Source organism: Acomys minous (genome assembly GCF_964271855.1).
Source record: "Acomys minous genome assembly, chromosome: 15".
NCBI classification, from domain to species: Eukaryota; Metazoa; Chordata; class Mammalia; order Rodentia; family Muridae; genus Acomys; species Acomys minous.
This window is the reverse complement of record NC_140497.1, coordinates 86,496,508-86,509,906: the sequence shown is the minus strand read 5'-3', so window position 1 is coordinate 86,509,906 and position 13,399 is coordinate 86,496,508. Positions and strand designations below refer to the sequence as shown.

At 45.2% G+C, this 13,399-nt stretch overlaps 2 protein-coding genes across 3 annotated transcripts in view; both read left to right on the top strand.

Moving 5' to 3' along the window:
* The window catches only part of XPOT (exportin for tRNA), a 35,779-nt gene extending 26,858 nt beyond the window's left edge, over positions 1 to 8,921 (top strand). For both annotated transcript variants that reach the window (XM_084759992.1, XM_084759991.1), the window contains exons 23-25: positions 3,688 to 3,759; positions 5,359 to 5,415; positions 6,137 to 8,921. In XM_084759992.1, the coding sequence (XP_084616118.1) occupies positions 3,688 to 3,759; positions 5,359 to 5,415; positions 6,137 to 6,163 (156 nt within the window). In that variant the 3' untranslated portion in view covers positions 6,164 to 8,921. The remainder of the gene's footprint in view (positions 1 to 3,687; positions 3,760 to 5,358; positions 5,416 to 6,136) is intronic.
* A 772-nt stretch (positions 8,922 to 9,693) lies between these two features.
* The window catches only part of TBK1 (TANK binding kinase 1), a 45,903-nt gene continuing 42,197 nt past the window's right edge, over positions 9,694 to 13,399 (top strand). The window contains exons 1-2 of the mRNA XM_084759998.1: positions 9,694 to 9,791; positions 12,412 to 12,527. Of these exons, the coding sequence (XP_084616124.1) occupies positions 12,441 to 12,527 (87 nt within the window). The 5' untranslated portion in view covers positions 9,694 to 9,791; positions 12,412 to 12,440. The remainder of the gene's footprint in view (positions 9,792 to 12,411; positions 12,528 to 13,399) is intronic.

The following is a 13,399-nucleotide window of genomic DNA, read 5'->3' as shown; positions in this document are numbered from 1 at the left end:
GTGCCGTATTTGCTCCCAGTTGGCTCTGACCCGTGTTCTTGAGAACTGTCTTTAACAAAGACGCCAGTACTGGTCTTGTGGCTGTGTGGGAAGGACTAAGTGCAGGTAGCAATGACTGCTACTGCCCTTTCCATTGTGGATCACAAGAAGATAAGTTCAAAGTTCAACTTCTGTACAGCCAGATTTCTCTGCCTTTTTTTTTTTTTTTTTTTTTTTTTTTGGTTTTTCGAGACAGGGTTTCTCTATATAGCCTTGGCAATCCTGGACTCACTTTGTAGACCAGGCTGGCCTCGAACTCGCATCGCCTGCCTCTGCCTCCCGAGCACTAGGATTAAAGGCGTGTGCCACCACGCCCGGCTTTTCTCTGCCTTATTTGTTCTGTGCCTGTGTGTGCATGTGCAGGTGAGAGGCTGCCTGTGGGAGAGGTGCGTGTGTGCTTGTGTAGGTCAGAGGTCAACCTCAAGTGCTGCCGTCCACATTGCTTTCTGAGGCAGGATCTATTGCTGGGCCTCGGGTTCACTATAGGCTGGGCTGGCAGGCCATCCCAGGGGACCATTGTGAGTGTAAGGTGGATGCTGGGGTGGAGCTCAGGCCCTCACGCCTGCACCACAGCTACTCTGCCCAATGAGTGATTACTCTAGCCTTATTAATAGCTGACTGCCTTATTTATTGACCATTGACAGAACTTCACAGAGTCCCAGTCTGGTATGAACTCAGAGCAGCCCTCCTGCCTCAGCCTCTCCTATGTTAGGGTTACAGGTGTAAACAGTTAGAGACTTGGGGTACTTCCAAGCACAAGGCTCTTTCTTGTCAGTGACTTTAGGTATTTTCAGATAACTTGAATTAGTGCCAGCATTTAAAAATGAGTGCTTTTTTTTTTCCCTTTTAACAAAAGTTCCCATTTCCAACTTCTCTGACCCAGCGCAGACCAGCATTTTCTCCATCTGCGGCCACTGCAGAGCAGCCTGTTCCCTGGAGCCCTGCTCCAGGCCTTCGCTTCTCTGAGCTGGAGTCTTTTCTTCTGACAGAGTTGAAGGTTTCATTTCAATAGCATTTCCTCTATACCTGTGCTTCTAGCTAGGTCCACTGTGTTGTAGAAAAAAAATGCAAAAGATGAATCCTTGGTATCTGTGGCTCAGGTCAAAGGAGAGCACTGTGTAAGTAACTCTCAGTGGCTTAAGTAAGTGTTTTAGTGGGTACATAAAGTAGTATAGGACTGACACTGCCTAAAGGAACAGTAAGCAGCCCACAGGGAGAGGTGGATTCTGTCTTAAGATGAATGTGTACTGCTTAGACAGGCTTTCTGGACAAAGCAAGGTATGTTGACAGAGTGGAGTTGGCGGAAGAGCGTAGACTTAACCCTTTTTGCTCCGGCATACAGGCAGAAGCAGGAGCTAAACCGCGGTAGGATAGATAGATGGGTGGCCGCTGTGTAAGTTGTTGCCTGTGAATGGGTGCTCGGAAAGCCAGTAGGCCAAGCTGTGGACAGCTGAGTGGGAAAAGGTGTTCAGAGAGCTGTTGGGAATGGGGGTGTGGGGTACTAAGAACTAATGCTGCCCTTGGCGTCCTTATGGTGAGTCCACAAGAACTGATAAGATCAGGGCAAAGGAACTGCTAAAGCAGCAGGAAAGACACCCCTGAGGGTGGGGAGAGAAGGCTTCACACTCACACGGCAAGCCCTCAGGTAGCCTGTGCCCTAGCGCAAGGGACCCAATGTCTCTCTAGTCTCCATGGGTACACACACTCCTGGCAGACACACACGTGCACAGAGATACCTAGGAACAGTTAACCTGTTGTGAAAACTAAGGGCAGAGAGTCACAACAGAGGACACTGGTGACGTCGTGGATGCGTGAGACTTTAGGATGAGGGATGAAAAGTAGTTCTGAAGTATTGTCTTCGTTCTGAATTAGTAAAAACCCTAGTTAAAACAGACTTTTTATTGTTTCTGTTTCCTGATTTTGAATATTTGAGTACAAGTTTTCCAGAGTAAAGAAAAACACCCTTCTTTAAAAAAAGAATTTAAAGATAACCCCTCTCTTCTCTCCCTCCCTCCCTCTCTCTCTCTCTCTCTCTCTCTCTCGTGTGTGTGTGTGTGTGTGTGTGTGTGTGTGTGTGTGTCTTTCAAGTGATAGTACAGTTGTGTGAGCATGGTGAACAGTGCGCTAGAAATAAGCAGAATGGTTTACACTAATGTAAAGGTCAAAAGAAATCAGAAAAACTTCAGAACCAGTGCAGTTTCTTCTCCACAGAGATGTTGTCCTCTGAGGGGTCAAGAAGGTGAGGCCTAGGCCATTTAAGTTGAGGGCCAGGAGTCAAGGGAGAAAGGAAAGATAGGGAATCCTGTGCTTGAGGAGCACTGATAGTGGCAGGCAGAAAGTCCAGATGCTGAAGCAGGGAAGGAGCTGAAGGGACAGGTTGCCTTTGACTTGTTTTGGGACAGCCTTGCTCTGTCACCAGGCTGACTTCACACTCTGGAGTTTATACCTCCCAAATGCTAGGTGTGGACCACTGGCATTGTTTGCTAATTAACTTTCAGGTTAGAACTGTCAACCCACCAAAGCCCTTAAAAGTTAGTTATCAATTGCAGAGCAGGGACAGTGGCTGAGATAGCTGCACCCATCAGCTGCTGCTCCTACAGGACCTGTAGTTAGGTTTTCAGCACCCAGGAAATAGCCAGACATGGCTGTGCACGTCTGAGATCTCTGTGCTGTGGGGAGGGTTAGGTGCAGACAGGTGAGTCATCCCTGGAGTTAACTGGCTGGCCAGCCAAGCCAAAGGGGCCAACTCCAAATTTAAGGAGAGACCCTTTCTAAAAAGAATAAGGACCGCTGTTCTTTTAAGTATTGAGTTTATTCAGTTTTTAGTAGCTTTTTTCTCTCAGAAATAACATTGCTAAAAAAGGAAGTAGTTTTCGGTGTCTCCTGGCTCCTTTGTGGGCATTGAGCACGGGTAGGGCTTAGGGGTTATTTGTGGTGTCCTCTCTCCTAGCAGCAGGGATAAATCACAGCTGTCTTCCTGAGTCTTACATAGGGGGTGCTAGGAAGCAGTCCTGGCTCACAGTGCATTCAGCCTCCATCAGCCAGGGCCATCTCCTGGTCTCTGCTCTCATCGGTCCTCGCTGACTGCCGAGTCTTGTCCCCTCCTGTGTTGCAAAGGAAGTGGACTTCCACTGCTTTTCTATGGCTTAGCTCTTTCCAGGTTTTACTTTCTAAAGCAAGTCATCAGCCTGGCCCCACTGCATGCCCTACAGCTGTACTCCGTTCAGTGGCAGAGCCATAGGCTCACCCTTATCTGTGCTGTTCCTCGGTGCCTGGGAGACTGAGGCTTCGGAAGCAATCTTTAGTAGTTCTTAGCACTAAGTAATGGTAATGTGTGCTAAGTGTTACTCTAAGAAGTTTGTGGTTGTTCTGTATTATGTATGTTTGTATGTAATACACACAGATTCATATATATATGAAATATATATATTTCATAACTCCTTCTAAGAACCTAATTTTTCAAACTGGCAACTTAGAGCAGTTTGATTAAGTTGCAATAGGTCCAGGCTTCAAATCAAGGCAATCTGGCTCCAGCGTCTGTTCTTAATCATGATACTGTGTTGCCTTTAAAGTACAGGTGTGTTCTTAGCCCTTTGTGTGCGTTATTGTGCCTTAAAGAAGATGACTCAGTTATCTCTTTATCTGCAGGGCCCCGAGTGTGTTCAGTATCTCCAACAAGAATACCTGCCCTCCTTACAAGTTGCTCCAGAAATAATTCAGGTAAAAGTCTCCTAACAGATTTTGCTCATAATTTTATTAAATTAATGTAAGTGTATACTTCATATCTAAATTTTTTTAATTTTATGTATATAAGTGCTCTATCTGCATGTACACCTGCACACCAGAAGAGGACATTAGAGGGTACAGATGATTGTGAGCTACCACATGGTTGCTGGGAATTGAACCCAGGACCTCTGGAAGAACAGACAGTGCTCTTAACTGCTGAACCATCTCTCCAGCCCCTTATATCTAAATTTTAATTCAAGAAAGCCAGATAGCATTAAGCTTGTTTGGTTGTCAATAGCCTGGAGTCTAGACTTAGAAATAATCCACGAAAATGAATGAGAACAATTTTGTGTTTTTTTTCTTAATGAACCTGCAATACAAAGTTAATTTCCTACCATTCAGTAAGTGCAAGGTCATAATAATAGTAACATTGTCTGTAACTATACACAACTCCTCTTCCCGGGTGTGTGTGTCTCGATGGTACACGTGCATGTGTGCACACACGTATGGAGGCCGGAGGAGGAGGAATTTCAGTGCTGTCCTTAGGAATACCTCCTGCTTTTGAAAGGGTCTTTTACTGGCCTCTGGCTCACTGCTTAAGCTAGAAAGTCCCAGGTGTGTCCTCCTGTGCCATCTCCCCAGTGCTGGGATTACACACAGGCCACCACACATGTTCTGAAGTTAGTCTCTTGGGCTTTACCAACTAAGGAACCCCTCCAACCTGACGTTGCATATATTTTTATGTTACAGAAGTTGGAGATACTTAAAATATTACTTGTGTTTGTCACCATTTTGAAATTATGAGCAATTGGGTCGTATTACTTAGGTTGTTTCCTAGAAAGATACTAAGTTTTGCTACCAAACGATCAGAATTCATGGGGCTCAGTGGTTAAGAGTACTGGCTACACTTGCTCAGGACACAGGTTCAGTTCTCAGCAGCCATATGGGAGCTCACAGCCACCTGTAACTCCAGTTCCAAGGGACTCCAGAGGTGGCCCGGTGCCCTCTTCTGGCCTCTAAGGACTTGTGCACATAAACCCATGAAGTCCATATACATAAAAACAGTATTAGGTAGGCCTTTAGAAAACTCATTAAGTCCTCTTTCCCAGCCCTTGGCAACCACCCTGCTGCACTGTGATCCTGTAACTTGGGCTGTTTCAGAGACCTCACAGAAGTAGAATCATGTCTCTCTTGTCTTTTCGGGCCTGTCTGTTTGATTTAGCACGATATCTGCTACATACAGCAGGATTTCCTTTGTATGGGTGTGTGTTCATGTTTGTGCAGGCATGTGTGAGTGCGCACATGCATGTGAACACTAGAGGTCCACCTTGGGTGCCATTCTCAGGAGCCTCCACCTTGTTTTTTGAGAGAGAGTCTCACTGGGACCTGCCGCTCACTAGTTCACCTGAACATAGGCTACGTTTCTGTAGGATGAAAACTCCTGTAAGATCTGCTGCACACACAGTTAACATGACTATGCTAACATAACATGCATGTAAAGTGGTTGCCATGCTAACTTGTGTTTATTAACCGTAATTGAAAACAAGATATTATGGGCTGAACTAAATGGTGTTTCCTATTTCTCTTCCCCAGGAGTTCTGTCAAGCGCTTCAGCAGCCTGATGCTAAAGTTTTTAAAAATTACCTAAAGGTGGGTATTTGGGAAATGTCTGTATCTTCCATAACATGTGAGAGCCCAGGGTCTGACTGACTCACCCTGGGATCTCTTTTCTCTAAGAGGCATCATAAATGAAAAATCCCTTTGAGCTAAGCTCTTGGAAAGACATTGTAAATTAGATATTTGTACTGATTGCCTAACGGCCTGAATATATTGGTATAAAAACCAATGTTTGGGTTTTCCTTGTTGTTTTATGAAGTGATTAAATGGGTATTAGAGGACGGAAAGAACAAGAAAAGTTAGAGAACAGTTGTTCGTGTTAAATTGAAAGGATCTAAAGCTCCAAAAGCAGAAGTATAAATTTCCTGCTTCTATTTTGTTGTGAAACCCTTGAACTATACAGCAGACAAAAGAGACCCCTGTGATTTGGCCAATAAGGCTGCTTCTACATTCATAAGCAGATTTTATACATAAAACCATTTCAAGGCATCCAGGGCTACACAAAGAAACCTGTTTAGAAAAATTTGGCATTGAGTGTGTCTCTTGATTCAGCCTCCCAACTTCTGGCGTCTCAGGTGTGAGTCGCCATGCCCAGCTCTCCTCTCACTCAGAGGGCCAGGAGCTTCCAAAGCTGTTTCCTGACTGCTGTTGCTCATAGCAACACTGTTTGTTACCAAGGGCTGACTAGCATTTGGAAGCCTGGAAAAAAGCTGTCCTGCCTGACGCTTGTGCTGGTCCTACACGTGTTTTACAGGTATTCTTCCAGAGAGCAAAGCCCTAAGGCCTGACTGCCCTGCCTGCCTCCTGACCAGGAACTCCACTTAGTAACTTACAGAGAAGTGGTCTTTGTGTGCCATTCACACTCGTCTTCTAACATTGTTTTGAGCTTATTGCAGTGTATGTGGAATTTTCTGTAAAATGGATGTAATTTTTCCCTAAATCCAGGTATGTGACAACAAGAAAAGTTGCCTGCATGCCAGTTTAAATTGTTTATGTAAAAATACAGTTATAAGACATAGATTTATCCTAGTACCTTAATTTTTTCTTTATATGAAACTTTAAAATTCTTTATAAAAAACTATACCAGTGGAAAACTGTAACAAATTGAATGTAAAGTTGGAAATATTCAGTTTTATGTGTGTAGACACATAAGCTATGGGGTAACAATCAAACCATAATTTTTTGTAGATAGCCATTACATTTCTTTAAACTGTTTCAATGCCAATGTGTATTCTATAAGAGAATGAATGGGTTCCTAAATAAGTCAGTTTAAAAGTAGGTGCTGGTGTTACACATTTTTTATAAAAAAAAAAATAATAATAATAATAAATTTTACATAGTGAAATATACCAAGTCTTTTCCGAAATTATTACAAATAGCCTCCTTTTCCCACCTTAGTCACCCTCGGATTTCCCACCTAAAGGTTTGCAAATATGAATGTAGATGCCTTATTTTACTGGCTGTGCCCCTAAAGGTCACTCGCAACTTAGCTCTGCATCTTTTTAAATGCACTAGAAATCCGCTCCATGAATCTATAATATTAGATGTGCTTAGAGCACAGTACACTTGGGTTTTTTGTTTGTTTGGTTTTGTTTCGCTCGCTATATAGAACGGGTTGGCCTCAAATTCACAGCCTGTCTCTGCCCCCTAGCTGCTGGGATTAAAGGTGTGAACCACCAAGTATGACCACCTGTGTTTATGCTTTTGTAGTCAGTTACTACTTAATTACTACAAGTACTTACTCGCTGCCAGAGAAAGCTGGGAGAAAAGCAGTGGCCTGGGGAGGGGTGTTGGAAAAGAGGGGCGCAGCTCCTGCAGCACAGCTATAGACACTTGGGTTTGAAAAGCCCAGTTAAGGCCTAGCTCCATTAGCTGAGTGCTTTCCTCCACTGTGGTTAAATGTGAGAGGGTGTGTTACCCAGTGTAGAGAGCTGGCTTGCTGGACAAGATGAGGACCCGAGTCCCTCCCCGGGGAGGGTGCCGAACAATTTCAGGAGGGATTTGTCTGGTTTTCTCACCTTTGGCTGTGTGTTGTCAACAAATTTGTGGCCCGGAAGTTCCCTAAAATCTGTTAAGTGTGTGTGAGTGTGACAGAGAGGGAGAGTGGTGTGTGTGTGTATGTGGGTGAGCAGGGGTGATAACCTTATTTTGGGGGGACAGGGTCTTCCATTGAGCCTAGAGCTCAATGTTCCAGCCAGGTTGGCTGGCCAGCAAGACTCCTGTCTCTGTGACCCAGTCCTCGAGCTGCAGGTGCTGACTGCCACCAGCCTTTATGTGGAAGAAGGGGATCCAGGCTCAGGGCCTCATCTTGTCCAGCAAGCACATTACCTGCTGAGCCCCCCACCCCCAGCCCCAGATTTCACGAATCTTCTTATTTTAATCCCACAAGAAAGAGTCTGCATTTTCCTTACATTATAAAAGCAGTGTATTGACTGAAAACTAGGAATAACGAAACTATTGAATGATGAAAATAGATAAGTGAAGTATATTTAGTACTTCTACAGTTTTTTTTTAATAGGTAAGTGGGCCAGATTTGGTGGCTCACGCTTGTAATCACAGCATTTAGAGGAGGCCAGGGCCAGTCTGGGCTAGAGTGAGACTCTGTTTCAAAAACAACAAAAAACCAGACAGGCGAAACTGGGCATTTCTTTGCTGTGCTCCTGTGCTCTGTGGAGATGTACTGGCATCACTTCAGCAGTGTGACTGCAAAGTGTCTAGTGAGGAGCACAGGACAGTAGTCAAGAGTTTGTATAACATGGACTCTGGACCCAGATTACTAGGTTTAAACACCACTTAACACCAGTAACTGACTTTAGGGCCTTGAGCAAGTTTAACTTCTCCCTGCCTTGGTTTCCACTCAGAAATGGGGGAAACAATGGTAGCTACCTCATAACTTGTTAAGAATTCAACTGACTAACACATAGGTCTCAGTATTACTGTACTGTTGAGTCCATTCATGGCTCCTTAAAACCCTACAGTAGGTTCCCGTGAGTTTAGACCTGAGGAATCGGGACACAGAAATCAAAGTGTATAAAAAGGAACTTGATGTTAATGTAATCATGTATGATAATTCTCATCTTCATTCCTTGAGGTTACCCAAGTATGGTCATGGAGTACCTTATTTATAAAAGCAAGCACCCAAATACTTGTCTCATTTGTTACAGGTGAGCAAATGGAAGCAAAAGACAAAGGGTTTAATGGTACCTGGCTTAGTCCTGTGCCTAACCTGTTTGTTTCAGTCCCGGTGCTTGCTAATAGGTTCACAAGTGGCTTGCCTTTTTTAAAAGAAAGTACTGTGTGGTATTTTAATGTGTATCACTTATGTGGTAAACATGTGAAGTCCCTTGGCTTAATCATATTTCCTCCATAACTTTTGAGCTGTTGATTTTCCGTTGGAGAAACTCGGATGGTCCTGTCTCTCATGTCATTATTAGAACTGAAACAGATTTTAATTGTAAGCAGAAAGTACATTTGCTGTTAGAATGGTTTCATTGCCTAAACTGTTTAAGATTCTAATAAAATAACTTTCTTTCTAAGAACTCGTTGGACTGGTCTTTTTTGTGTTTGTTTGTTGTTTTTGTTTTTGGCTGTTCAAGCCAGGGTTTCTCTGTGTAGCCTTGGCTGTCCTGGACTCATTTTGAGGAACAGGCTGGCCTCAAACTATCCGCCGCCTCCTGAAAGGCGAGCGCCACCACTCCCAGCAAACTGGACTGGGTTTTAAAAAATCTCCATTGTGCATTTGATGAAAACGGGTCAGGAGCAGACAGAATCAGCTTCAGCCTCTTGACTGTCCACTCAAAGCCTCTGCCCTTAACCACTCAGGGCTTCCGTCATCTGCCCCGGGACCCACTCAGAAGTTACACCTTCAACCCTAAACAGAAAGGGGGCTTCTGGTGCGTGAAGCAAAGCCTTTGTAAAGAATACGTGCTTGTCAAGACTTGATCATAATACTAGTTTAGCTCTTAAATTGTCAAGTTAAATGCTTAAATTCTCCAGTACTACCATTTTGAAAACCAATCTGAAAGAGCGAATTAAGATAACGTATTTATTGACAGACCGGATATTATGAACTGATACTTGCTTCACGCAGCAAGTGAGGTTTAAAAACACAAACCTGCCCCCTCCCCCAATCTTCTGCGGAAGTCCTCAGCGGCCAGCATCCTGCCCACCCGTGACTGTGGGCGTCGCCCCCTTGCCGCACTCGGTCCGCGGTGCAGAGTTCGCTAGCCCGGGCCGGGGAGCAGCGGCAGTAGCGGCGGCTCCCTCCGCAGTCCGGTGAGCTCCGTCGCCGTGGAGTGCGCACGCGCAGGCGCGCCCCGCCGTAGGTCACGTGCTCCGTGGCCCGGGCTGGCGAAGCCGGAAGTAGCCTGGGGCGCAAGAAGGCCCGGGAGCCACGGACACTCGGCTGGGTAAGAGGGGCGGACGGGCGGGCGCGCCGGGGGTCGGGGAGGCCGGATGCTGAGTCAGAGCCCCAGGAGCCCCGCAGCCTTGCGCTCGCCCCGGCTGGGCCCGGGCGGACGGGCAGGAGGGCTACGCTGCCGGGAGTTGACTCGCTGCTCCCACCCTCGGCCCAGCCGACACCACGGGCAGTTTTTAAATGGACTGGCGACCGGACAGGCGTTCGCAAAGGTCGACTCAGCCCGGGCTGCCAGCGCGGGACGTTTTTTAATGTACACACAGGCGAAATGCAAATTCCCATGTTATCTCGTTCCTCTTTGACTTGCTGGCTTGATTTCCCTAATCCATTTCCCTGGTATTTTCTGTCAGTGGTCCCGAGACAGGTTCTCCCCGAGAACTGTCAAATGAATAATTAAAACCCGGGCTTTACCACTCCGGAACCTCTAATAATCTATCGAATAAATGGTTGGCACAGGCATAGAGTTTGGAAATTCTGGAACTTTTGTCCGTACACCATGTCACCAAACCTGTTTTATCCTTGCTAACTTTCGTTTTAAACAAAGGAAGTAGACTGAAGACAGCATCGCCGCCAATAGCTTACTTGTTGAATGCCAGTTTATATGCTTGTCAGAATTTGGGGAGATTTACATAGCAAGCCTCTGGTGGGTGTGCTGAGTCATGCTTTAGTCATGGGGGGAGGGGGTTACTGGAGGAAAGTTTCAAATCATCACTTTTGTGGACCCGTGTTTTAATACTGTTATAGAGAGAGCAGGTATCTTGGCTGGCGAGTGTTTTCAGTTACCCACTAGATACATCTGAGTACTTGATGACACTGTCACCGTTATCTAACAGCAGTGCTACCTCAGGGAAGGTTTTCTATTACATACTTGGGTTTATCACCTCTTGAATGAAACATAGTAACTGGTAAGTGTATCTTTTGTTTGTGAAAAGGGGGCCTTATTCTTCTTTCTCACTTCAGGCAGACTGATGGATGTACAGTTCCTTATCTAAATTACATTTAGATTACATAGGTGATAAAATTATAAATATAGCTAGTATATAAGAGATTGGTGGAACTTGGACCCTTGGCCATTTCCTATGATCCTAACCATCCTTGGACGATCAGAGTGTTCCAACTTCCTGGAAATGAACTGTAAGACTTAAGGCTGCCGTGATCTGACCTTACAACAGCTTACAGGAGTCGTCTGTGTCTAGCCACTGTGCCGTCTTCACTCAGGCTTTCTTGTGTTAAAAGGCAAGTCTGCAGTCCATGGGTCTTAAGACTTGGTGATACATTCTTGGCATGTGTTTGCTTGTCCATTTAGAAGTTAGGGGAAAAGACTGCTTTTTCCGTGTCTTTTACATTTTATTATTGTGTATGTGTGTGCACGTATGTGTGTAGGCTCATGCACAGATAGTCCATGTGGGTTCCAGAGACTGAACTCAGATGGTAAGGTTTGGCAGCAAGTGCATTTGTCCACGTAGCTGTTTCACTGGCCCAGGAAACTTTTGTTTGTTTTATTTTGGTTTTTTGAGGCAGGGTTTCCTTGCGTAGCCCTGGTTGTCCTGGACTCAATTTGTAGACCAGGCTGGCCTCGAACTAACAGAGATCCTCCTGTGTCTACCCCTCCCACCCCACTTACCCCAGCCCAGTGCTGGGATTACAAGCTTGCGCCACCACGCCCTGCTCAGGAAACTATTTTTAAACAGCAGAAGAGACCCTGGCTTTTCAGGAACAATAACTTCTGAGATTTTCAGTTACAGTTTCTCTGTAGGTGAAAATTTGCATTGTGGAACTATCCTGTAGTTATGACTGTTTAGTGTGCTGCGCTAGTTTCTACTTTAATTTGTCTCCCAGCACTTGGAAGGTGAAGAAAGGAAGATTGCAGGTTCAAGGCCAACTTGAGCTATAAGGAGACCCTGTATCAATGGGTTTTTTGGTTTGGTTGGGTGTTTTGTTTTGTTTTTGTAAATCAATAATCTTTCAGAATAGTTGGAGATATAATCAGTGTTACTCTGATTGCCAGAGACCATACTAGATGATAAAGAGATGATTCTTACAGCTCTGAGATGCAAATTAAATTAAATATATGGAAAAAATAAGGGCCAGATCTGGGAGTTGGAGAGATGGGTCAGTTGCTGCTCTTGCAGAGGACGGGACTTGAGCTCCCAGCACCCACAGCAAGTTGGGGGTCACAGCTGCTTGTGACTCCAGCTCCTGAGGATCCAGTGCATTCCCACCTCCTCCGGCATCATGTGCGGACTCATACACTCATACACAAAATTCTTTAAGAAAAAAAAAGCCAGGTACATCATTCTGGAAGCTGAGACAGAAGACCAGTCTGCGTCATATGGCGAGTTCAGGACCAGGCTGGGAGATAGGGAAAGTACTATTTCCAAAGCATAGCAGAAATAATGGGGGATGTGTATGTGAGTTAATCGTGTGGTGGTGGTGTTCCTTTCCTTGTGCCCACATAAGCATTTATCCTCTAATATTGTTATTATTTTACCCTGGACTGTTCGTTTATGCACTTCAGCTTAGCACTAAATAGTGGGTAGCCTACTTCAGGCTAAACATGGCCAGCATTGGTTCCTTAACAGCATACATGCAAATCTCTTCTTTCCTCTTAGCGTAAGGAGAAGCGCCTGACCAAGCCGAGATGCAGAGCACTTCTAACCATCTGTGGCTTTTGTCTGATATCTTAGGCCAGGGGGCCACCGCAAATGTCTTCCGTGGACGGCATAAGGTAGGTGCAGTGTGTCACTCTGTGTCCCTTTTTTCTCCTCCTGCACCTTTCCATGGAAACGTTTGGCTTTGTGATGTTGCTTTTTTTTTTTTTTTCCCTAAAGAAAAGGGATTTTTATGATTTTCGTGATTAAGATTTAATTTGTATTGGGGCAGTGAACGCATCTGTCTGTGAGTTTACAGACTGGGAGAAAACGGAAGTGACTGAAATGTTTCCTACCTGCCTCCCTGATGTGACTTGTAGGCGAGGGAGGCATGGCGGGCAGGCAGCTGCACAGTGATAGGACCTCACAGGTGATTCTTGTCTCTGAAATAGTAAGTGCAGGGAAACTGGAGCCGGAAGGCTGTGTCCTATTGTGAGGCAATCTGGAGCTGGTAGAAGTGGGGGTGGGATTAGAAGGGTTGATCCTGGCAGCATGTCTGTAGGCAAGAATATGTTTTTGTTTTAATCCCAGGTGTGGGGATATGGGACTGCTTTGGACTGTCCACAGCAGCTGACTATGATTTGCCTTGTGCTCTAGCAGAGGCGTGCTTTTGCCAGCTGCAGATGGTTTCTGTGGTTGTGTGACATTTGGAATTCTGGGAACTCTTCAAATGGTATCTAATGCTAGAGTCCTGAGAGGTGAGGCTGGTGGTGGTGGGGTATCATTCAGGGGAGTCAGTTACGGTTTGTTAGTAGTTGTTCTCAAAGAAGAAATGAGAAAGAAATTAGATTCAAGGACCTCTCTCTCCCCCCCCATCCTTTTTTCTCTCCTATCTAGTGATAGGGGTTAAAACTGGGACATAAAGGGTAGGAAAAAGAAGAACCTACAGAATAGCAAGTCTAGTTACATAGGTCAGGAACATAAAGGATTTTGTTGAGTTCTCTATTGA